The 24,502-nt window shown below is 40.5% G+C and overlaps 1 protein-coding gene and 1 long non-coding RNA gene across 3 annotated transcripts; one reads left to right on the top strand and one right to left on the bottom strand.

Moving 5' to 3' along the window:
* Positions 1–4,034: 4,034 nt before the first annotated feature.
* On the top strand, positions 4,035–5,595 carry LOC120729955. Its single transcript, XR_005695026.1, has 2 exons — positions 4,035–4,694; positions 5,211–5,595. It is a non-coding gene; the product is annotated as an uncharacterized LOC120729955 (long non-coding RNA).
* Positions 5,364–22,775, bottom strand: LOC120729954 (neuroplastin-like). 2 transcript variants are annotated; one of them, XM_040025985.1, is made up of 8 exons: positions 22,301–22,775; positions 13,942–14,110; positions 13,764–13,858; positions 12,910–13,031; positions 10,300–10,570; positions 8,691–8,712; positions 6,633–6,709; positions 5,364–6,351 (listed from the first exon to the last, which is right to left on the bottom strand). In XM_040025985.1, exons 1-7 carry the CDS (start codon positions 22,389–22,391, stop codon positions 6,649–6,651), a joined length of 831 nt encoding a protein of 276 aa, XP_039881919.1. In that variant the 5' UTR covers positions 22,392–22,775; the 3' UTR covers positions 5,364–6,351; positions 6,633–6,648. The 2 variants fall into 2 exon arrangements, with proteins under 2 accessions (XP_039881919.1, XP_039881920.1); XM_040025986.1 differs by having other exon boundaries at positions 8,691–8,700; positions 22,301–22,768.
* Between the last annotated feature and the right edge of the window lie 1,727 nt (positions 22,776–24,502).

Below are 24,502 nucleotides of genomic sequence, written 5' to 3'. Positions count from 1 at the left end.
GACATAATTACCCAGCTACATTTCTGAAAGAATGCAAAAGCATTGACATATATTTTTCCTTCCTACAATAGCCCGACAGGCAGGGCAGAGATAGATTTTGGTAGCCCGACTGGAAAAATCGCTAGTCCCGGGACGTCGGGCTAGCGATTTTGCAAGCCCTGTGTTACAGGCATGGCCCTTTAAGGATGAAGCCTGATGGGAAATGTATTCGGGATGTGTGTAGCGGGACTGCCTGGTGTGTGTGTGAAGAGAGAGAGCGGAGAAGGGGGAAAAGTAACGGTTAGCTACAGAAGAGACGAAAAGAAAATAAATAACAGGAATATAATAACTCCCTCGACAGCCAGAGTTGTGTCGGCGATGCTCGCTGTGAGTAAACTGTTTCAGCCCACTGTACGCGGTGTTCGTGCCTTAGAGAAGAAATAAAGTTCGGTGAAGCAGTTTCCTACGCCTCCTTCGATCTTTTTGCTAGCGGAGTTGACCTGTATAGTAAGCTGTTGCCGGCTACGAGTCAGTTACGGAACCTTCAAGTAACTGCCAGAGGTTTCCTTACTACAGTTCGGCGCCGCGGATCTGGCGCGGTAACACCTGTATCTGATTGAGGAATCACTCATCTTTGGGAAAGAGAGTTTATTACAGAGAAATGGCTCTTTCCAAAATAAAAGCTATACTATACGCTTCTTCTGGGCTATATTCTCAGCAGCATATTGTAGCGGGTCAGGGCTGTTCGGGGTTCTGTTTGTACAGTTATGTTTTGTTTATGTTGCCATAGTGACGGGTGACACCCTCTCGCTGCGACGGTGTGTCCTTCCGGGGTCAGAGGGCGCCTTGTGTGTTGTTGTTGTTGTTGCTGTGCGGTTGCCGCGCTGAGCAGTTAGCTAGCGGCAGTGTTCTTCTGCAGATGTCAATAAACGGCTGTGCTCCCTGGCTAGCTCACGGGAAGCAAGACCAAACGACACCTCCGTCTCCTCGTTGTCTGAGCTCGCCACATTGGTGTCAGAAGTGGGATGATGGTGGCACCCCATGTTCTGACCCGAGTGACCCCGGCCGGTGCGCCAAAAGAAGGCACCTGGACATTTGCAGGACTTTGTGTGGGGTAATGGGGTCGTCGGGGACGACTGACCCCTTAGGTGGGGGCTATGTAGCGGGTCAGGGCTGTTCGGGGTTCTGTTTGTACAGTTATGTTTTGTTTATGTTGCCATAGTGACGGGTGATGCCTTCTCGCTGAGACGGTGTGTCCTTCCGGGGTCAGAGGGCGCTCTGTGTGTTGTTGTTGCTGTGCGGTTGCCCTGAGCAGTTAGCTAGCGGCAGTGTTCTTCTGCAGATGTCAATAAACGGCTGTGCTCCCTGGCTAGCTCACGGGAAGCAAGACCAAACGATACCTCCGTCTCCTCCTTGTCTGAGCTCGCCACAATATTAAACATATCAGGTCCCCATAAGGAGAATCATGTGCTAACGGCTGTCTAAATGACTCGGGTAAAGTTTGTAGCAATCATGCTTGTTGTTTTTGTCTGCTTCTACTTGTCTTTGCACTAGGATGATGTCGGAGTAAATGTGCAGTCATATTCGTTGTGTTCCCACTAGTGCTGTCAGCGTTAATCTCGTTGAAATGACATTAACGCCACAACATGGCAAATCTCCGTTAACAAGCCACCCCTGCGTGGGGCTAGACGGCCAACACGTTAACGAGCTAACTGCGCTAACACACTAGTTCCCACCCATGTAATTGAGCATTGCGTGGCACATCCAATATACTGTTTTACTTTAGTCCATGACCTTACCTTCAGGGTCATACGTCACATGAAAACCAAAATAATTCCAAACGCCAGATCTGAATGAGGGTGGGGGAGGTTCAATTTGCCATTTTGCAAGGAGAGCTTAACTTCTGTCTCGCTAGCTTGCCCTGCGCTCTTCCTTCTGACAATGCTGTCTGTGTTCAAGGTTCAAGGTTCTTTATTTGTCACATGCATAGTTATACAAGTATAACACACAGTGAAATGTAGCCTGACACGCTCCTCGACATGTGCAAAAAAAATTGTGGGGGGGGTGTAGAGGAAGAACATATATATATATATATATATATATATATATATATATATATATATATATATATACATACATACATACATTGGGTGAATGTGCAGTAGTAGCAGCAAGCAGGTGAATTCTGTACATTAATATGAATAGACATCTGACTATTTTACAGGATAGACAATATAAACATATTTAAAATTAAAGGAATTGAAATGTACATTGTGCCTTGGTTTAGTGTCTGGAAGAGTCCTGACTCAGTCAATTATAGATGATGTGAGAGGGCGGGTGTGTGTGTTTAGGGCACGGATGGCTTGGGGATAGAAGCTCCTCTTGAGTCTCTCTGTCCTTGCCCGGATGATGCGGAACCTTCTACCAGATTGCAGAAGTTGGAACAGTTTGTTGCCAGGATGGGACGGGTCCTTCAGTATCTGCGCTGCTCTAGTCCGGCATCTCCTGGTGTAGGTGTCCTGAAGCGGGGGGAGAGCAATCCTGCAGCAGCGTTCTGCTGTACGGATCACTCTCTGGAGAGCTTTTTGGTCCTTCACACAGCTGTTCCCAAACCACGATGTCATGTTCTGTGTGAGGATGCTCTCCACAGCGCCTGTATAGAAAATCCTGAGGATCTTTGGAGAGACCCAGACCACTGAACGCTCAGTGGATCTGCGCTCGACAGTGCAGCCTAGGCGGAGTAGTCGAACGCAGATTCACTGAGCGCTCATCACAGACAGCATCGTCAGAAGGAAAGTTGATAAAATAAATTACAAATTTTGTATTGTTCGATACATATGCGTACCGAACCGAAAGCACTGTATCGAACGGTTCAATATCGATACGAGTATCGTTGCACCCCTAATATATATATATATATATATATATATATATACACATACATATACACATATATATATATATATATACACATATATATACACATACATATATACACATACATATACACATACATATATATATATGTGTGTATATATGTATGTATGTGTGTATATATGTATGAAGAGATACTTTTTATATAGATTATATACGCAGTTAGCACGCAATGAGCTCAAAATTCACAGAATAGACATGCTCTGTTGTAATCGTTGTTGCTTAAGATGTTTGTGCTGGCCATGGATTCTGGTGCTAACACATGCAGATGGAGGTGCGGAGCTGCCATTTCTGATCAAGAACAAGAAATGATAGGTTTACTGGGGTTTTTTTGTTTGTTTTTCTGAACCTCTGAACTGGCAAGCAGAGGACGTGAGGCTCACAAACTCTAGGTTCTTTTTGCAAAAGCCAGGCAAGACAGACATAATCAGAAGAAAATGGGAGAGGGGTTTTAAAGAGACAGAAGCCAAAATAGCTTGTATCAGTGCTGTTACATAAGTCTAGGGTGCTGAGACTCATACAAAGCTTGACTAGTTTGCCATAAGAATAGAGAGATTTAAACAACCCCTGAAATACTGAAAGTTACCGCTATGAGTTAACGCTTCCACATTTGAGTAACATCGAGTATCTTTTCACATTGGAAACATTTTTTGTTTAAGTAAAAAAAAAGATTCAGTTTGACAAAATACCATTTCATTTAGGTGTCAAACAATTAATAAAATCATGTATTACCCTAAACTTACATTTAAATGGTACGTCACACTGTATGATGCTATTTTGCACTAATCACTGCTTTGTTTCACTTACCACAAAAAGTCTTTATTTAAGGCAACTAATTATATGCCATTTGTGACACATGATGCTGACAACTGTGGCAGCAGATGTAAATAAAGTCCAATAAATAAATAAATAAATAAAACATTAATCTCTCCATTAAGTTTGGAGAACTCTTTAGATGTGCTATTAAAACAATCCGCTGGCTTGTTTAAGAAGTAGTCCATCACACCGGTTTAAAGTTCACCTGACATCCGAGAGATTAATCCACCCGGAGGGAACAACAAATCATTTTTGTCAGGAGTTGTGTTCCCTCCTTTTTTTTCCAGGTTCACAAAGTCACAGATGTCTCTCTGCTCTAGAAATGGACTGATTTTTATTACTGTTTGAATCCTGCTGACATATTAATCCAGGGTGCAGCATTACATCACAGGAATTAGACCCAAACAATTAATAGAACAGTTAAAAAAGACACAAAAAAAGTCAAAGAACAATAGTTTATTATTCTCCGGCTGGTAATAGTTTTTTAAAATATTCCTGAAAGTCCATCAGGGAAGAAACCGATGCTACCTTCCAGGAGGAATGACAAAATAGTGCCCACCTTTGTTGTGCTGCAGCAGTTTCCCACATTTTGTGATGAAAGTGCTTCCCACTACAGCTCGAGGATAACACAGGAGAAAAACTATATGCTGTATTTATTTTAAATCTAGTGAGATATCATACTTCTTTTTTTTTTTTTTTTTTTTTTTAAAGCTTTACAAGATAAATTGATCTCCGTTTTTTTTTAAAGAAGAAGAAGAAGAAGAAGGAGCAGCAGAGGACAGTTTTTAAGAGGAACAGTTTCAAGTCCAGATATGGACTGATGTGAAAGTAGAGTAATCTTTTTTGGGATTACATAAATGTCTGTGACTGCTCTGTTATCTGTTATGTTTGCAGTTTCGTACTATGCAAAGTGTTGAATAAAGTTTAACAAAAAGAAAAGGCTTCAAAGACTAAGGACGTCTCATGTGACTCAGGTTAAATTTGCACATTGATTTTTTATACTAAGCAAAAAGAACTGGTATCTAATGTACAACAAGAACACAGATCAGTCTCAGTAAGTGAACTGAGATGTATGTATGCATGCATATTCCAATGATGTGCACTAAAATCATGAATGAAAAGCTTTTAATGGCTGACTTGACATGTAGGTTTGCCTGTTTCACTACCTGACAGCTCCCTCAACAGTGGCAGAACTACAAAGTCAAAGTATTTGACATTGCACCATAAAACAGAACTCTAAACATCGGGCCCTGTGAATATTTGAATCTGCTGTTTAAAACTCATTTCCTTTCCTTCATTTCAAGACGTGACCTCAGTGGCATCCTCCATTAATCCTAAAAAGAAAGGCAGCTTCATCCCTCGGCTGTCACTCAAAGTCCTTTCACCGTGTACTACTTTCTGTCTTTTCATATCTAATCTGATCCTTGATTTTCACAGCGTAAGACTTAAACGTACCCCCGAACACTTTCCTCACTTTGCAGGTCTTTATTGCTCTGATGTTCATCACTGCATTCCCCATTTCGACCTCCTGAAATCTCACTAGATGGAGCTGTTCTCCACTTTTGAGAGTCCATGTGACTAAGAGTACAACTCTGTGTGTTTTGCAAAGAAACTGATTTGCCAGACACGTCTGATTTTTTAAGATATTTATTTTTAAAAATGACTCGGGGATCTTGGAATTGCTTCACATGTGTCAGCTCGGACGCGGGCTTTCCTTTCTGCCCCACGTAAGCTGTCGAGAATTCATGCAGCTGTGTTGTGTGCCATCGACGCTCTACGGTGATCCTACTAGATTAAAGCTTTGTCACAGAGAAATCAAAAGCTGCAATGATTTGCAATATACTGATATGGATGATAATTGCATAGGATAATAGCCATGCTGTACAATACACATAATTATAAAATAATACGTTAGAATGATTAGTACAGATTTCCTAAAGTAGGCTTTTATACAGGTTTTTTTCATACTTTTCAACATTTAAGTGCATCATATAATATGGATAGTCTTTATATTAACGGTGATCTGATACATAGTTATTATGATTTAATACATACAGTACATACATACAGTAGATCTTAATCAAATTTAGAGGGACATTGCAAAGCCCTTAAATGTAATAGATACTGTCGGATAAAATGAACCAATGGTATGCAGCAGGATGATAAAACTGTACACATCTGTCATACCAGATTACGGTGGTATTTTCTTTTGCTGAGTGTCGTTTTTCCTCTAAAACACACAGTACAGATTATTAAAATGAAGCCACTCTCAGAGAAAAAACAAAATAAAACCAAAAAAAAGCCATTTCTGTAGCAAACAGAAGGTCAACATCTTGCATGCATTATTTTTAGAAGTAGTAAAAATGTTAAATTAGTGGTTAAGAGCATGGGGAAAAATAATAAACGTCAACAACCGCATGCAGTCACAATGGTTATAATGTTAACAATTCTATAATGGTTTGGGTACCTCCTGACCTCACACCCTCACACAATAAAATCATAAGGCATGCCTCATTTAATTCCTCCACAACCATACTTTTAATGGCAGATGTGTCCTATAAACAACGGGTATGGAGTCCATTCTTGTTTACCTTCATATGGTCAATACATGTGTAATGAGACCTGCAGAAAAGAGAAGATTCAGCTTGTTAGCCCAGTGTAAATGCGATCTATTAGTATATATGAGTTATCCTGCGTGACAAAAGCATTCAGTTATTGTTTCGTATAGTCAACTTGTATTCTTGGAGGGTCTTTACCTTTTAATATAAAGCACCTTGAGGCAACTGTTGTTCTCATTTGGTTCTATGTAATTACACTTAATTAAATTAAATTAAATCAGTCATCTTGGGTTTGTGGCCACGGATCTTTATTATCAGGGCTTCTCTTAATAATTTAATACTTACTCAGCAGACAGGCTGCTCAGTTTGTATTCCTCTGGCGGAGATTCTTGTCTTTGTGGTTGTTGGTCGAGTTAGTTTTCCTTTACAAAGAAGTAAAACACACGATCAGCTCTCATCTCAAACAAAGCGTATATGAGGTGTTATCAAGCAGTTCTGTGATCAAATCCCTAAAAAGAAAAAACTCCAAAAAATGCCTTGTGGTGTAAATGGCAAATCTCAAATTCAAGGTTATCTTCTCATGCACCTTTACAGTTTATTCAGCAAGGCTGCTGCTTTTTTTCTTAAAACACCTGATTGGACACTTCAAATATCAAATATCAACCGGTCTGGGTGGTGACCCATCATTTTTCATGAAGCTACCTACACTCACAATGACACAAGATGGCACTCTGGCACAAATCCTTCATAGGGGGAAAAATATAAATCAGCTCGCTTGATATTTGGTCTCTTGGCAAAAATTTTTTGGACATGATCAAGAAGCTGATCTTGAACAGAGATGAGCCTAATTTAAATAAACTTTTGAACACATGTCATACACAGAAACTAGTGATCTCAGTCCTAACAACTGTAAAATGATTGTTGTCGTGTATGAAATAAAAACAGCTAATGCTCCGCTTTCTGTTTCATGACATAAAATAAACGCTGCAGGCTGCTAATTAACCAATTTTAACATCTGCAAGCTTGTGGTAGAAATTTACCATCATTTTATTTATAGATGAAACTGACTGATGTTGACAGTTGACTGATGCCTTGATGATGGCTCGGGGTTATTAATGCAACCACTGATGAAAACATCTACTACTACTGTTTGCAGCCATAAACTGTATATCAAAGATGGACATAGCCAGAGGATTGTCATTTAGTCCTTTTGTCATGTCTAGTCTCTAAACCTTTAAGTCTATATAATGCTGGGATGTCAAACTAATTTTACACCGAGGGCCGAGTCTGGCCCAGTTATGTGGGCCAAATAAGTGAAACTCCAATTTCCGTCAGTCTAAAGACATTTAACTACACATTTAATCCCCGAGATATCTTAATATAATATAAAGAAGTACAATTTCAACAGCACATGTCAGTTTTTTACATTAGAAATGTAAAATTATAGAAAAGTCTTGTAGATCACTGCTTAGCCTTTCCTATATATATTTTGCTGGGTCACTTCTGGCCCCCTAGCCTTATGTTTGACGCCCATGCTATAATGTATTTTATACTAAATGGGACAATAAGTTATAAAATTAACATCACATTTTCTTTAACACGACTTAAAACTAGTGACTGAGCCCATAAACACACAAGGAAAATGTTTACTGAGGTATTAAGTCATGTAAGAAGCATATTAGTATTTTCTTCTATAGACATTTTGTTTCCCCCTGCTGGCCATTAAAGAGAATGCAGGTATATAGCGCTCTCGCATTAGATTCGTTTTTAGATCTGAGGCTACCTCCATCTTTTACATTCAGTCTTTGACTGCAGCAAGGACAAAACCAGACCCAGGACCAGTTATGTAAATATTTTTAAAACATTTTTAAACATAATTTTTACCTGCTGAGAGTTTTTTCTGTTCTTTTTTTGTGTGCATTTCAGTGAGCTTTTTTCCTCTTAAAAAACAGATACTAGGTAACTAAAATTTAGGTTACCAGGACACCTATCAATAGATTACTGAAGCCAGGAGGGGAAACAGGAAGAACAAAACTATGCCTTAAATCACACATCTGCCTAAAACTATGTTGTAGCGTGTTAAAAAAAAACATTTAATAAACAATGCATACTGCTTCTCACTGCCAAACATGGGCGGCTTAAGCAGGACTTTCCTAATCCAGACAACTTGTCAGTCACAGCAACAGTGGCCAAACTTGACCTTAAAATACCATCCGGTGATTTATCTGAAATACTAGGACATGATGCTCACCGTTATTTGTGACCCAGTTTTAGGAACTACTTCACAGTGAGCTCTACAGACTGTCTGGAGTAGATACATCATGATAATCTACAACAAAACACACATTACTTTACCAAGCTAAACAGAGATAAGGTGGTAAGAGGTGAAACGTTTATACTTACATTGGTCCAGCTAGATCATCATCTGTGGCAGCAAGAGGAAAATATGGAGAAATGAACACCAAAAAAAATAAAATAATCGCAAAGAAGCTGCACACGCTGATGAGGTGTTTTGCTTAAAGCTGATATTTAGTGCCCTAAAAATCTCTATGTCTGTGGTTTCCGAGTATATATATATATATATATATATATATATATATATATATATATATATATATATATATATATATATATATATATATATATATATAAATGGCTGAATGAAAAGTAGCTCATGAGAACACTCACAAAACACAGAGTGTAATTAAACATCACAATAAAATGCACGAGCAACTGAGAACAACGGGCAGAATTCAAACTGGGAAAAAAAAAATACTGTAGTCATGCACAGACAAGCAGCGCTCACAAAGAACATCTGTTCACTCAAGGAGATTAGCGAGAAGCAGCTCCATGAATATCAGCCCTGCGGTGATAACGAAAGTGACGAAACACTTCAAATTCCTTACAGTGCTACATGCCATTTCTCTGCTGCGGTGATTATGTTTATGAGTGTGATGCAAAGACATGGCATAATCATTTTATCAAGACAAATAAAAACCTAAAGTTTGGAACTGAAACGTTTAAAAGTGCTGATTATAATGTGCCGCAGACGGGAGGATGACGAGGCTGAATGCTTATTGAAATTCACGAGGCATGCAAAGTCTCTCACTTACCACAAACCCAGTTTACGTCAGGCAATTTGGAAAAAGGGGAGGATGGGAGATATTAAAACAATCTTTTAAAATATATGCAACAAGCGGAGAGAAGAGAAACCAGGTCCGAGAGTTTCAAGTAAAACAATTCACGAAAGCAAGCAATCTGCATCCGTCGTGATTTGCTGCTTAAAGGCTGTACGGATTCTCGAGGGGACTATATCGCTCCCATATTCTGCAATCTATTCTGATAAAATGATAAACCGTACTGAGAAAACATTCAAGTGCAATGACTGTAGGCGTTAGTGAATACCACCGACAGCTCTTAGGTGTCAGTCATTCCCTCGGTGCTACAGCTAATCAGCAGGTGACAACATCAAAATTCTGTTTGAGAGGAAAAGGTTGCCCAAATACCATTAATGCATAATATATGACGTAGCTAGACTCTCAAATGAAGTGCTCAGCGCTATCAGAAAATCGCAGGATGGCATACCCAGGTTTCACAGCTAAATTACGAGTATCATTGTTAAGTTTGCATTAGGGACATTGCATTGAGGACACTACAAGGTCCCTGGAAAGGTATTAATAATTGAAACCGCCCACCTCCTCAACACTGCAGTATCATATTTCTCATGAATATTAAAGGCATGATATTGTCCTGACAAGGTGCAACAGTGTCTGCGTTCTGGGTCAGCCTCGCTGCCTGAATTATTGAATGCGGGCACAGCGATGGGCACAGTGTCAGGCAACTCTGCCGGTGCATCTGGGGAAGAAATGCCTTCAAGCTCACACCAGAGCCTTTTTACATGACAGACCCATTAGGTATTTCATTTGTATGCTGAAGGCAGCTAATCTATCCCCAGTTATATTTAAACAATGGACTAATAAAACATTCCTAAGCATCATCAGCGGTGACTCACCGTCTTGTAAATCTTCTGGCTTCTTGCGCTTCTCATAAACAACGATGATGACGACCAGGATGATGATCTCAGCCAAAACCCCCAGGAGAGGCCATAAGGGGGCCAAGTGGCTGCGAACCCTCAGCACAGATTTCTCAGTAGTGTGGCCAATCATGTTGGTGGCGTTGCAGACGTACACCCCTGGATCTTCATTAATGTCCAGATTCAGAATGTGGAGCTCTGTGTAGTTGTCTTTGCTGACGATGTAGATGCGTGTTGAGTTTTCAAAGTCCTACGAAGAGGGAATGAAGAGAATCATCCTGGTGATTTGGCAGTGAGAGTTTTTTATACATGGACAGTTTTTCGTGCCTTAATTTAGATCATGGGGTATTATAAATTCACCAGACATGTTATTAGGTACACCTGTTCAGCTGCTTATTAACACAAAGGTCTAATAAGCCAATCACATTGCAGCAAGTCAGTGCATTTAGGCTTGTAGACATGGTCAAAACGACCTGCTGAAGTTCAAATTGAGTATCAGAACAGAAAAGAAAGGTGATTTAAGCCACTTGCATTTCAGAAACTGCTGATTTACTGGGTTTTCCCACACAACCATCTCTGAATCATCTAAAAAGGATGAGCTGCAGTTGTCTGGGTGACAATGCAGTGTTGATGTCAGAGGTCAGAGAAGAATGCCCAGACTGCTTAGAGTTGATAAAAAGTAACTCAGATAACCACTTATTACAATCAAGGTATGCAAAAGAGCATCTCTGAACGCACAGCACGTCCAACCTTGAAGCAGATGGACGACAGCAGCAGAAGATCACGTGCTGCTTTTTGTCATCTAAGAACAGGAAACGGAGGCTCCAGTTCGCATGGGCTCACCAAAATTGGATGATAGAGGGTTGAAAAAATGTTGCTTGGTCTGATGAGACTAAATTTCTACCTGAATATTTGGATGGTAGGATTTGGCATAAACAACATTAAGGCTTGGATCCATGCTGCCCTTTATCAACATTTCAGGCTGTTGTGGTGGTCTATGGTGTGGGGGATATTTTGTTGGCCCAGAGCATCACTGACTCACCACCCACCTACGTGAGTATTGTTGCCGATCCACACAGTGTATGCGTCTTCTGATGGCTCCTTACAGCAGGATAATATACCATGTTATAAAGCTAAGATATTTTCAAACTGGTTTCTTGAACATGTCAATGAGTACACTGTTTCTAAAATGACCTACACATTCACCAGATCTCAATCCAATGGAGCACCTTTGAGATGAGGATTGTTTCAAGCACCTGGTTTTATCTATGCTATCACTGATGGGGACGACAAGGAGTACAGAGAACTGACCCAAGGCTTTGTGGACTGGTGCCAGCAGAACTACCTCCAGATCAACACTAGTTAAACCAAGGAGCTGGAGAGTAAAAACATCCATTTTTCTACTTCATTTTGGAGTTCAATAGCATCTTTTAAATAGATTTTTACCAATAAAACTTAGCTTTAACTACAGGGTGGGCTATTTATATGGATACACCGTAATAACATGGGAATGGTTGGTGATATTAAAGTCCTGTTTGTGGCACATTAGTATATGTGAGGGGGCAAACAGTTTGCTAACTGTAGCATGGGAGATGGGTGGTCTCGTAGGGTGTCTTGCATTGAAATCTGCTGCAATGACCCGGTTACTGCGTTCACCAGATATCAACACAATTTCGATGCGCTCCTCACGTGTTAACCTCTTCGACATGTCAATGGCTGTGAACAAAGAGAAACTTGTAAATAACTCATGAAAGAATAAAGTTACGTTGAAACCAAGCACACCGTTGTTTTTCTTGTGACATTACCAATAAGTTTGATGTGTCACATGGCCCGCTTCCTATTGAAAAAACAAAAGTTGTATCCAAGATGGCCGACTTCTAAATGCCCACCATGGTCACCACCCATCTTGAGCAGTTTGCCCCCTCACATATACTAATGTGCCACAAACTGGACTTTAATATCACCAACCATTCCCATGTTATTACAGTGTATCCATATAAATGCCCCACCCTGTATATGAATGTAGTTATACTAAAGTAAAAATAAACTGAAAAGAGTATTTTCACTTTTATTTTGAAAGGTTAGCTATTGTTTTTTAAATCAACTTTCTATGACCATGGGCTTTTTTTAAAAAACATAAAATCAGACTGAAAAACAACAGTCGTGCCCGAGTGTGATACTTTTCAGGTGAAACTGTTATACCGGTGGCTGTTGTGTTTATATTTATTCTGGATACGTTTTCATTTTTCCATATTGTAGATCAATTAAAGAATCGATCTACAATATTTTCCATTTGTTGTTTCTGTTAATCGTAAATGTTCTTGTTGAGCTTTAATATTCAGAGTAAGTCAAACACATAAAATCCTTACTGTGTTAGACTGCAGCTGTGGGATTTGTGGACCTCTTAACCTTAAGTGTTCTTAATGGTGACCTTCTGCTTAGGTAGCTAGTCTCAATTACTAGCAGGAGATTTACTTTACCACTGAAACCAGTTGCTGTACATATGAGACTTAGAATCTTTTTAAAATCATAAAATCTAAACATCACAAATGATATCTAAGCAGTATCATTTAAATTCATATGACATACCTTGTCGTTCCTGCGCCAGGACCACACAGGGTGAGGATAACCCACAGACTTACAGTGGAGTATAGCGTGATCGCCCTCGTTCTTATTCTCACTACGTTTGTGGCCTACAATCTCAGGAGCAGCTAAAACACAAAACACATTTGAGAAATAAATTTTTTAAAAATAACAATAATAATAATATAATTTTTGTTATTTTTCCAAGTTGAAACTGATAGTAATGCTCTCACTGATCGCTGTATTGTTTTTAACCACGTTGCACATTTATGAAGTAATCTGAGTAAAAGCTAAAAAACAGTCACATGAGGTAAATCACGCACAGCAGTTTGTTTTCTTTTTTAAGAATAAAGCACTGAAGCGCAAAGCAGGGGTCATTCCAATAGTCTTTTTACACTGCAGAGACGAACACTTGTGTGTATGAAAGTGAACTTCAAACATAAAGCATTACATTTAATCTAGCAAGAGTATTTGAGCCAATGTAACCATAAACTGTGTGCATTACTCAGTATATTATAAAACGGACTGCAATAATAGAAATGCCCCATATAATATCAAGAAAACTGCCCCTGAAATCCAATTTACCTCCATTGCAATGCACCAGCAGAAAAGGCTGACCAGATTTTACATAATCCCTTTCCATCAGACAAACAAGACACCATCTGCTGCCACTGAGCCGGGCACTGGCTTGATGGAGGTGTCAAGGGCACCGGCTGCCCCTGAGCAGCCAGCAGAGCCGTTTGAGATCACAGGTCCTCACATGACAGCGATACAAGTGCTCAAGGCCATTTTTATTGGTGGCATCTCTAATGTGGCCTCAAAATTGCAAAGACGGCTTTAGCTCGCCAGTCAACACCTACATTTAACTTCGATGGTGGCGTTGGCCGAAGGAGTCGTGCTGAAGTTGTAGACACACATGTACACTCCAGCGTCATCTGCTCTTGGTCTTTTCAGCCTGCGGAGCAGAAATACATCTCACGTGAACGCACGCCAGGCTGCTAAACACCTCTTCCTCTCACACTCGTGAAAAAAGCTGACCTGTACTCAGTGTTCTTGCTTGAGTCACGCGTTTCTGGGATCTCCTCGCCGTTCTTCATCCAGAAGCTTTCCTGGACGGTGCTGTGGGGGCTGGTCAGGTTGCACTGCAGTGTGAGGCTTTCTCCTTCCACTGGAAGCGTGACGTGTTCAGAGGCAGCAATGGACGGCTCTGCAAGAGAAGCATAGCTCAGCCACAGCAGAAGTAGTGGGTGAAGGCGCGCTGGAAGATGTAGAGTTCAGACACTACAGACGACTGGTCGTTTTTCAATAACGCTCAGGAATAGTTTAAAGTGGGAGGAATTATTCTGGGCATCCCAGCCTGCTGAAGTAAAGGTCCATTCACTTTCTGGGCAGCTGGACATGAAATACACCCATTCGAGCAACTACATTACCAAATATAACTTTACAGAACAAAATGCAGCTTTCGGATTACAGGCTAGCTTTGGAGAAGCACTTGGTTTAATTATAGCAGGTGGATGTGTTTTGTGTGAGGCATGATGATAAGTATACATCTGTTACAATGCAGGTGGATAAAAACAGGTTTCACATTACAGTGACTCCAGAACATTTTTTATGAAGCACACTAATGTTATTTATACCAATTCTTTGCACTTACCACAACTGATTTAGCTTCATGAAAATATCCCTCCACTTAATTTAGAGATTAGATTTATTATCTTAAAATGAACCCTTTACAACAATTAAAATCTGCCTCCTCGTTTGCATCCCGTAGAAATGTAACCTGCCGAAGCTGCTCGTCTCAGTTGGCTTTTAAACAATGAAGATCTTAATTGGAGAGTTAGTATTCTGCTTAATCCTGATTATCTATGTCTTGTTTGCACAGTTAGACACCAGTGAAGCTCTTAATCTTTAGTCATGGCCTAAAACACCGTCTGCACACAAAGCACCTGCAGGTTTGTGCTGGCAGGTACTCAGCCCCCCTCCCAAAAAAAAAAAAGAAAAAAACTGTATGGAGATTTGGCCCCCATTTTGTCCTTTTATAAGCCAGTCTGCTGAAGAAGATACACGTCTCTAGAAAAAGCACTGTGATTCTGGTGAGCAAACAAGAAACTACTGTTAGCGCTAATATGAGTCAGAAATGAGACGTGCTATCACTCTCCAAATAAAACATGGCTGTGATGAAGGTGATACCAAATGCCAAATACCAAGCAGGTTACAACAATGAGAGAAAAACCACAATTATAATTAATAATTCTGGGAAATTAGAAGAAAAGAGGAGAAAAGGGAGGAAAAGAAGGAAAAAACTGGGCTCTGTGAGCTCTAGTTTGAAGTAAGAGTTGAAATGTGGGATGAGCATTAAAAGAATACTACTCAGCTCTGCTTACTAAAGATAACAAGAAGATGAGAGGATGGTGTTTTTTCCTCATTTCTCAGGTCTGTGGGGGAGGGTGGCACCTACTTAGGAAGCTACTGCTCCTCTGGAGAGGTATGATGGAGGCTGAATCACACAGGAACTGGGGGAGGATTGCTCTACACTGACCACTCACTCTGCAGCACTGTTATAGTGGCCTGAGCACGGATCCAGGTGGTGGCTGGATTTTGGTGGAGGTCATTACGCCGTGGGTCATTGCTGGCTCTGCACTCGTATGTCCCAGAATCGTCTAGTGTGAGATGCGATACCCCCAACACGCTCACAGCATTGATGCCGTAGGCGGTGCTGATGGACACCCGCCGCTTCCGGGCACCATCCCACAGCTGCCTGAAAGAGTCGGCTCGGTTGATCTCAGAGTACCACCACTGGATTTCGGGGGTGGGGTTACCTACCACGTCACAGTACAGCTCAAAGGTGTCACCTGTGAGCTTAGTCTCAGAAAGAGGTGATTTCACAAAGCCCGCCGGTGCTGGTGGTGGTCGTTTACGGGGGCAGCGTGTCCAGAGGCAAAACAAAAGAGGAGAAACAGGTGCAGGTGAGAAAGTAACAGGTTAAATTAAAACAGGAGCCAGACAAGGGACATGACAAAATGAAAAGAACAGCAACAAATGCAAAATAATGAACAGAACAGACAAATTATGTTAAAATTAGAAATAAATAAATGAATAAATGACAGCTGCTTAACTCCCCAATTAATCTAATCATTTCCTGGTTTATAAAATGTCTAGCCATGTTGATAAATTCAGATTAAAGTTGCAAATATCATCATTTCCCTTCATTAATTAATCTGGCACTCATTAGTTTTTCCCAATTGAAAAGGGACTTGTTATCAGAGGATCCTTGAATCTCACCACTTGTAGCCACCTCAAGGCACAACTTTAATTTCAGTAGTCCCAGTGATGAATACGAACACCAGTCAAATCTGACTAAAGAAAGGTTCCTGGTTTGTAAGGAATTCTTCTACTACCAACTTTGCTGTTACACAATCACCCCACAGATTTCAGTTAAGCATTATTTTTATCCACAGTGCGTTCTGAATCGAAATCAAAGAAGAAAGAAATTGAGATTTTGGGTTCATCCTATTCTAACTAGAAAGCAACATCAGGAAGTTGGTTTGATCGAGAAGTTGAATCTGTATTACGGTCTCTTTTGTACATATTTCAACAAATCGGTGAAAAATCGAGTTTTTAGTCCAAAAAATAAATGCTGAAAATTTCTCCTGCAAAATTTAGCGGTTAGTGTGAACCGCTACAAAAAACATTTTTGCACAAATTTTACACCAAATTTAAAATAATCCTTTTATATATCTCATCTTGGCTCTGTCAGCTCAAGACGTTTTAATTCCTCTCACCTTAAGCCAACTTCACCATGTTCACAACAAGCACCCACTGTATATATACAGTATATATTACACAAAATATGAAAAAACAAATCAGATGCGACCATTCGCTCTCAACCAGAGCCCAGCGCAATGTGATGGCGTCTGATGCAAAGTCACAAATCAGTTCATTGACAAACAGTTTCACCTCTGATGAGCCATCAGTCATCATACTGACAATTTTTGCTCTGGGAAAAAGAGACAACCCCAGATCTGTCTAAACTATTATTGCTGCTATTCCTGGGAAGCTTTAATTCAGTTCTTCTGGGACGGCCCTGCAAGGCTGCTCTCACTTGGTTTTGTGCAATTAATGGCATCATATAAAACTGCGCCTGGCTCGCACAGCGCTCACATCAAGAAGTCCTCCACACGACCTTGTCATTTTCTTGGCTGTATAATAAAAATATCTCAGTGCTCAGAAAATCGTGTTTATGTAATTACTGAATAACAAGGACACTGATACAACAAGCTGCTTATAATTTGACTGGATTGAAATGTCTCCCTTTTAAATGTAAATGCCATTAATCATGGAGGTGGAAGTTATAAGCACGGTCTATAGGCTCTGCAGAGAGACAAGAGATTTATAGAAGCCTCAGCTCTGGGTCTCTGGGGAGTGTGTGGGCACATGGTGATAGACCCCCTGCGTTTCCATAGAAGCACTCTACAGCAACAAAGTAGGAAGAAGAGACAGCCAACCAACCAGATGAGACAGACCATCACAAGACAGATGATCACCTGGTTTCTGTGTCAAGCTGCTGACATCACAAGACTCTGCTGCACAGCCTGAAGACCAGCCCATATACAGTGTGCACATAAAGATTCCTTCATACATGCAAACCAGCAAATAACATGACTGAAACCTAAAGCCAGCCCCTCAGCTTTTATCGCAGAAATGCTGAGAGACAGACCCTGTCAACTCCGACAGAGTAGACATGTTAAAAGTGCTGAGCCAGTAGCCACGTCCTCGCACACCACTGTACAGCACATGTCAGAATGACGCCACTCGCGTCAGGAGGATTTCGGTTTAGTTTTGTGTGCGTCTAATGTGTGGGATGTTTTTTTTCCATTAGTGAATAATAAGCTAGCTTAATATCTTAAATTAAACATGATGTCCAAAGACAAAGTTCTCACACAGCACTTCAAAGTTTGAATGCAACTTAAGGTCACATTCCTGGTGCAACTCAGCGAGAACGTTCATGACTGACGCGGGCTCGGGATTTCGAGGGGTGGAAAACTATGCTACTCCAGCTGGATTTCAAAATGTGCTTCTTTTCACATGAGCTGGGCGAGGACAGCTCACCAAACTGTGGAGAATTGTAATGTTTGTCCTTTTCATTAAGGCCTAAATTATCTACACAGTCCCTATTTGAGCCACAAATCAAAGCTCCTTCTGTTAGCAATGAATCTGTTTTTACTCACAGTGAGATGTGTTTCCTGTACTGCTGTCACAAAGACTGAGGTTCACTTTTATTTTTTCACCTCCTTTATCCCCTCCAATTAATTTTTTCTTTAATTTGTTACTTTCCACAGTTACTGCGCTTGTTGCCGCTGCGCTATTTCCATCGCTTAGGGAACGCCACTGATGAATGCCAGGGGAAAATAAAATTGCTATCGTCTTCTCATTTTTTAGTGATTTTCCTGGGAGATTTTGTATCTGGTGCAAGACAGAATTACATCATAAACCTTTGATGATGGGAGGCAACCAATCTAAAAACAAATGGTGCTAAACTCAACAGCCATAACATTGTGCAAAGAACATTTAGTTCATATTGACATGTTAAAGGAAATAATTTGCCTATTTCACACTTAAACGTATAAAAACCCAATGCAACATCGTAAAATTGTTCTTGTTGTAGCAAATCACATCACATTTATTATCAAGAGATCTATTCATATACGCTATATCAGCGTGACAGTCCAAAAATCTGTTATCGCCATCTAACGTTTTCATTGTCTGCGTTCCCAATTTGCTTCTAAATTCTTTCTGAATTTTAATGTGCATAAAGCACCTGTGTGTGTGTGTCTTTTGTTCTCTCAATGAAATAATTGGTCTTTAGATGTCGTGTTTATATGCTTTTTCTGGTAAGATCTGTGCATTATTGGTCCTTGTATTTTTTATATTTTTGCACTTTTGCACTTTTTGACTCGTGTTTTTTTTTTGTTGTTGTTGCTGTTGTTGTTATTTTTAAAACCTTTAGCCTTTCAGTTTGGTTTCAGTTCAAGTTCAGGTGTTTATTTTTATTCTTTGCAGCAGTTTTAGTTTCCTCTGTTTTTCCCCATCTGTTCCTCTTTCTTGTCTTTCTACTAGCATCTGTTCCACTGTTTGTTATTCTTGTTAGCCGCTGCATTTACCCTTTGTCTTCTGAGCTGTTCCCTCTTTTGCTTTGAAGGTTACCTTTCTGCCGTTCCTCGCTCTAGTTTTACTTTCGGCTTTTCGGTTTGCAATAAACTGTGTTGATTAGGTTAAGCTGTGTCTCGTTCCTCACCTGTTTCCACCTGCCCATCAGTCCAGTATATAAATAGTCCTAACTTTCTTTTGTCCTTTATCAAAGTGTTTGTTCCTGTCCGGATCCACACTATGGCACTGTGTGCCAATTTCAGGTTTATTATTCAAACTGCAAATCCAAGAGCACAAACTGACAGCAGACGACCTCGAATCGTCTGACGAATCCAATTTAAATGTGTCTAAAATGAAGAAATTCTGGCCACAGTCCCAGTTTATGTTCCAACACATACTGAAGAAAACAGCAATTACATGCATTCACATGCTGGACGGTGTTAACTGCACAGTGAAAATGGTTCTAATATATGTGTCTTAAATGTTTTGATATAGTTTAATAAACATTTCGAAGCACTGAAATGCAACATAAGGGAGCTGATGTGTTATAGTAACAATAATTATACTTACATGCAATCAGATTAAACTGAATTTGACAACTGTGTTGTTCAAGCATGTTAATGTTTTATATGCATCGTGGGGCTTCAGAAAACGGCACTACTTCTCTTACATTTCCCTGTAGGGATTTCCTTTGATGTTAGATATAGCAGAAATGCACATTAGAGATGAAACAATGCATCCATCAAATAATTATCAGAAAAAAAGAATAAATTTGGGCAATTGTGGTTAGTCGTGATCAGTAATGGTTTATGTCATTTACCAGTCAAAAATACAAACTGTTCACTGGTTCCAACCTTTTAATTGCAGGATTTAGCTTTTTTTTCTCTCCTGTGTGCTCCTCAGCTGCTCGGGGTTTAAATTTTCATGAGAAACATGTCAGCATCGTCTTATGTTTCGGAAAACTGTGATGAGATTTGTTCCCCGCTTTTTCCCTTCTTCGTCCATATGTTGACCAAATAATCTTTTAGCCAAGTGAGAGTAATAATCAATGGATTGCTGGGCAATGAAAACAACTGATATTTAATATCCCCGGCAATTATCGTGCTTTATATGCTTTTGTTAATTTGCTCTATTATAATACAATACATTGTTACATCTTTTAGTTTTACATGTTTAAATCGTTTCCTTAAACACAATCATTTTCAGTCTCTGGAAACATCTACAAATGTAATGCAAATTATTTGTAATTTGGCCAATTCATCAGGTACTGAAACAATAAAATCTACAACTCAAACTGAAATAGCTCACAAAATATCATTTTTTAGCTTCTGAAAATAAAACATTACTTTGTTTTTCAGACTGTTTAAACAGTCTGTTATGTTAACTTCACTTTAGACTCATACGTCCACAGAGAGTAGGGCTGGGAATCACAAGATACGATCTTGATACATTGGGAAAAGAATCATTTATTTCATCTCTGCACTGTTGTGTTACAGATTACTATTGCATTAAATACCAATTCAATTAACTGGCAGTCTGATTTTTCCCCCATGTGAGTCAGTTTCTTCTCCTTCTTCACTTCATTTAAAACATTAGCTCAAAGAGAAATGAAGAAGTGAGTCTGGTAAATCAAACTGGATTGATATCTATTTAGAGCAGGGGTGTCGAACTCCAGGCCTCGGTGTCCTGCAGGGTTTAGATAACACCCTGGGTCAACACATCTGAATCAAATGATCAGTTCATTACCAGGCTTCTGGAGAACTTTAGGACATGTTGAGGAGGTCATTTAGCCGTTTAAATCAGCTGTGTTGGATCAAGGACACATCTAAAACCTGCAGGACACCGACCCTCGAGGCCTGGAGTTCGACACCTGTGATTTAGAGCATCTGTATGTTGTGAAAAAACATTGATATTTGGTGTCAGAGGGGGGATAACGCATCTCGACAGGAAGCAACATGATATACTGTTGTATTAATCTTTTGAGATATAGCTTCACATATAAGCAGCCAAATGGATTCTGGGACGTGACTGGCAGCAGTGTTTGTTAATATTCTGTGTGACCGCAATCTGAAGAAAGGAAGAAGAAAAAGAAGAAGAGAGAAAACTACAATATTTGAAAGGCAATAAAGAAGATTGATCTCTACCTCCTCCTGTCGGATGTAAAGCCAGTATTTCTAATCAGAAGTCTGAGCTTTGTCAGCTCTGATTGGAGAAGAGATGTTATGAGTGGGCGCACAGTATAGGAGGAGATGTGTAATGCAATCCTACACATGGACCACTCCGGGGAAGGCCGGAGCTCAATCCATTCTCACTCGTCCGCACACAGAGCTCGCAAAGGGATGCAAGAAGCACTGCACGCTTACAGTATACACAAACAGATAGTGGGCTGAGAGGGGGGTTACACAGCCCTAATCAGTTTGGGGGGGGATGAGGTTTACGAGCCGAGGGTGAATTGGGCAAGTGGAGCTGCGCTGGGAAATCAATGCCATTCTGCAGTGCAGCACGTCTCAGCAAAGAGTTAACAGATTCACTGTTGCAAGAGGACATTAAAGCCATAGTTCCCAGTGCAGCATCTCTGCTCTAAAAATAGGAACATGCAGCAAAATGGACTGATGCTATTTACAGAGCTGCGCTTCTAAGGTCCTACATAATTACACAGGCCTACATGTTACAAGGACCTGCACTGATGCATACAATTATTTCACTCTGTAGCAGAGGATTTTATTTTTTCTGAATTCCTGATCCCTATCCTGCCATTTCTGAGCAGACCCACGCGTGACAGCATGTTGACTGGACATGTGAGAGAGTGTTTGTGTGCTGGCATCACAGGTTTTAAACTTCAGTGTGGCACGATCCTACCCGTGGACAGAACTTGTCCTTGCTGCCTGAACCGCTCATGTATCGGCTCAGTATTCAGCTCCACACTTCAAAGGACGTTTTAGGGACACTGCACAGGCCTCCTTATGGCTCACTACAGCAGTACAGATTGTAGCCCATTAATGATTTATTAACCCTTCTTTTCTAACGCTGGGCCAACAAGACGCCAATCGATCCGCTCTGGTGTGTGTTTCTGTCAGAGTAACGTTAAAGAATTATCTAATGAGGCTGGAGGAATCTTGCAGTGATTCATTTAAAGTAAAAAAAAAAATGTAATGCATCAAAGTCAGCCAATGCCAGTGCCTCCCTTAAAACCGCATTCTCACCATGATGTGTAACACGCTGCGTTTTTCTATAGGGAGAGCTTTCCTACCGTTCTGAGATGAGACGGACTGCAGCATCAGAGCTCCAAATATCGCCACCGAGAAGATCATGACTGCAGCTCTGCGTTTGCCAGGTATCATCTTCGGAGACGGTGGACGGAAAATGCCGGTAGGAGAGCGCTAAGGTGACCTGCGCCGGTTATGATGGAGCGGGCTGGTTCGCCGAGGCTCGCACCTCCAGATACTCCCCAGTCGTGTCACGTACTGAGTCAAGCGTCGCTAGGTAGACGAGCGTGAGCCCACAGAGGTGCAGCTGGCTACCTGTGCCGCTCTGCTGACAACCCGGTGCAGATACCGAACCACCTTTTTTTCCTTTTTTTTTTTCTTAACCACCCGTTACATCTTTAATCCCGCGAGATCTTGGAGGAGCGCAGAGACAAGACGGTGCGTCCAATGGCAAAGTGAAGCACAAATCGATTTTGTTGAAATAAGATAATAACCATGGTATTTATATGTATATTGCTAGACCTGTTTTGTACGAAGCCCCTTAAAAATTAGAATATAGTTGCGATTGTTTCTTTCTTGTAGTCAAATTAAGCCGTTGTCGCCTACAGTGTCTGCAAACCAATCAGAAGCGAGTGTTTCTTTGACACTTCATCCTTCAGTAGCTACTCGCTGAGCAGCCGTGTCCTGTGTCAAGCAGGTTCTCACTCGGGCTGACTAAGCCTTGAACCCAACAGCACCTGTGGCTTTACGCAAACTTTTAATCCAATTTCTCTTTGAGCAAATATAGGTTAATGGCAGGCTGACACCTACAGCACAGAAGCACAAGTCACTTGGTCTTCTACATCATGAATGTGGGGCAAAGAGTATGGTGTCTTTTGCCTGCAGAACTGCGTTAATTGTGCTATGGGTTCAGTGAGGTGCTGGAAACATTATTTTTGATCCACGCTGACATGACAGCATCACACAGTTGCTGCAGATTTATCACCTGTACATCCATGATGCCAATGTTCCGTAGCACTACACCTCAAAGGTGCTCTGTTGGATTGAGATCTTGTGACTGTGGACGCCATGTGAGTACAGTTAACTCATTTTCACGTTCAAGAAACCAGTTCAAGGGGATCTGAGCTTCGTGACATGGTGTGTTATCCTACTGGAAGCATCCATTAGAAAATGAGTATTCTGTGGTTTTAAAGGGATGGACAAAGGGATGCAAATACGTCACTTTACCACCAGCAACCGCCTGAACAACTGATACAAGTCAAGAAGAATGAATGCGTTTATGTTGTTAACACTCAATTCTGTCTCTACCAGACCAGGCATTATTGTAGTATCAGTTTCCTGTTTTCAGCTGACAGGAGTGGCATTTGGTGTGGTCTTCTGCTGTTGTAGTCCATCTTCCTTCTCCATTCTGATGCTCAGTTTGAACTTCAGCAGGTTGTCCTGATCGTGCCTGAATGCACTGAGATGCTGCCATTTGATTGGCTGATCACATGTTTGCATTAATGTGAGATTGAACCAGTGTATTGAACAACGTGTTAACCAAGAGTTTGTACTCATATCACCATACTTGCATTGTTTGCATAATTATATGTAAGTGAAAAAAAGCATCTACATATCAAATAAAAAGAAACAATTCAATTCAGTTTTATTTATATCGCAACCAATCACAACAACTGTTGCCAACACTCTGTATTGTAAATTAAAGATTTGTTTCACCACTTCTTCAGTCAGTAATTAAATTCCTGTATTAATAAAAGAGAAAAGTAAAACCTTAGAGTTATTTCAGCAGCTTTTCTTTGTGATAATCACCTTTGGTATTCCTGAGGTATGCCTGTTTAGATCAGTACATCTCTTTTTGAATTCATATCTGTCATTTTGCCTTCATCTGCATTTCAGTGTGGGATGAGGGGACAGGAAAAATGGTGCACAGTCCCACATAAAGTGGGTCATCTGGACTCCCAGATATCACAGATGAATAACAGATTTAAAAACCTGAATATATAGGTCAAGAAATACAAGGAACGCACTAGCACAATAATCAGTTTATATCCAGGTTTTCTCAGCCTGCTGCATAAAACTGCTGAGCTGGTTCAGTTGGTTCTGACTTTTAAAAAATGGACGATTTCTCGCAGTGACTTTAAAACAGGATTCATTGTTGGGGCATAAGTGGCAGGATCATCAATCAGAAAGCCTGAGTATGAAAATAGTGTGACTCATTTTGGCCAGTAAGTGAAGAGATGACCCAA

This window comes from Simochromis diagramma, unplaced genomic scaffold (genome assembly GCF_900408965.1).
Source record: "Simochromis diagramma unplaced genomic scaffold, fSimDia1.1 OVJJ01000293.1, whole genome shotgun sequence".
Taxonomy (NCBI): domain Eukaryota; kingdom Metazoa; phylum Chordata; class Actinopteri; order Cichliformes; family Cichlidae; genus Simochromis; species Simochromis diagramma.
This window is presented reverse-complemented; position numbering and strand designations above follow the sequence as displayed.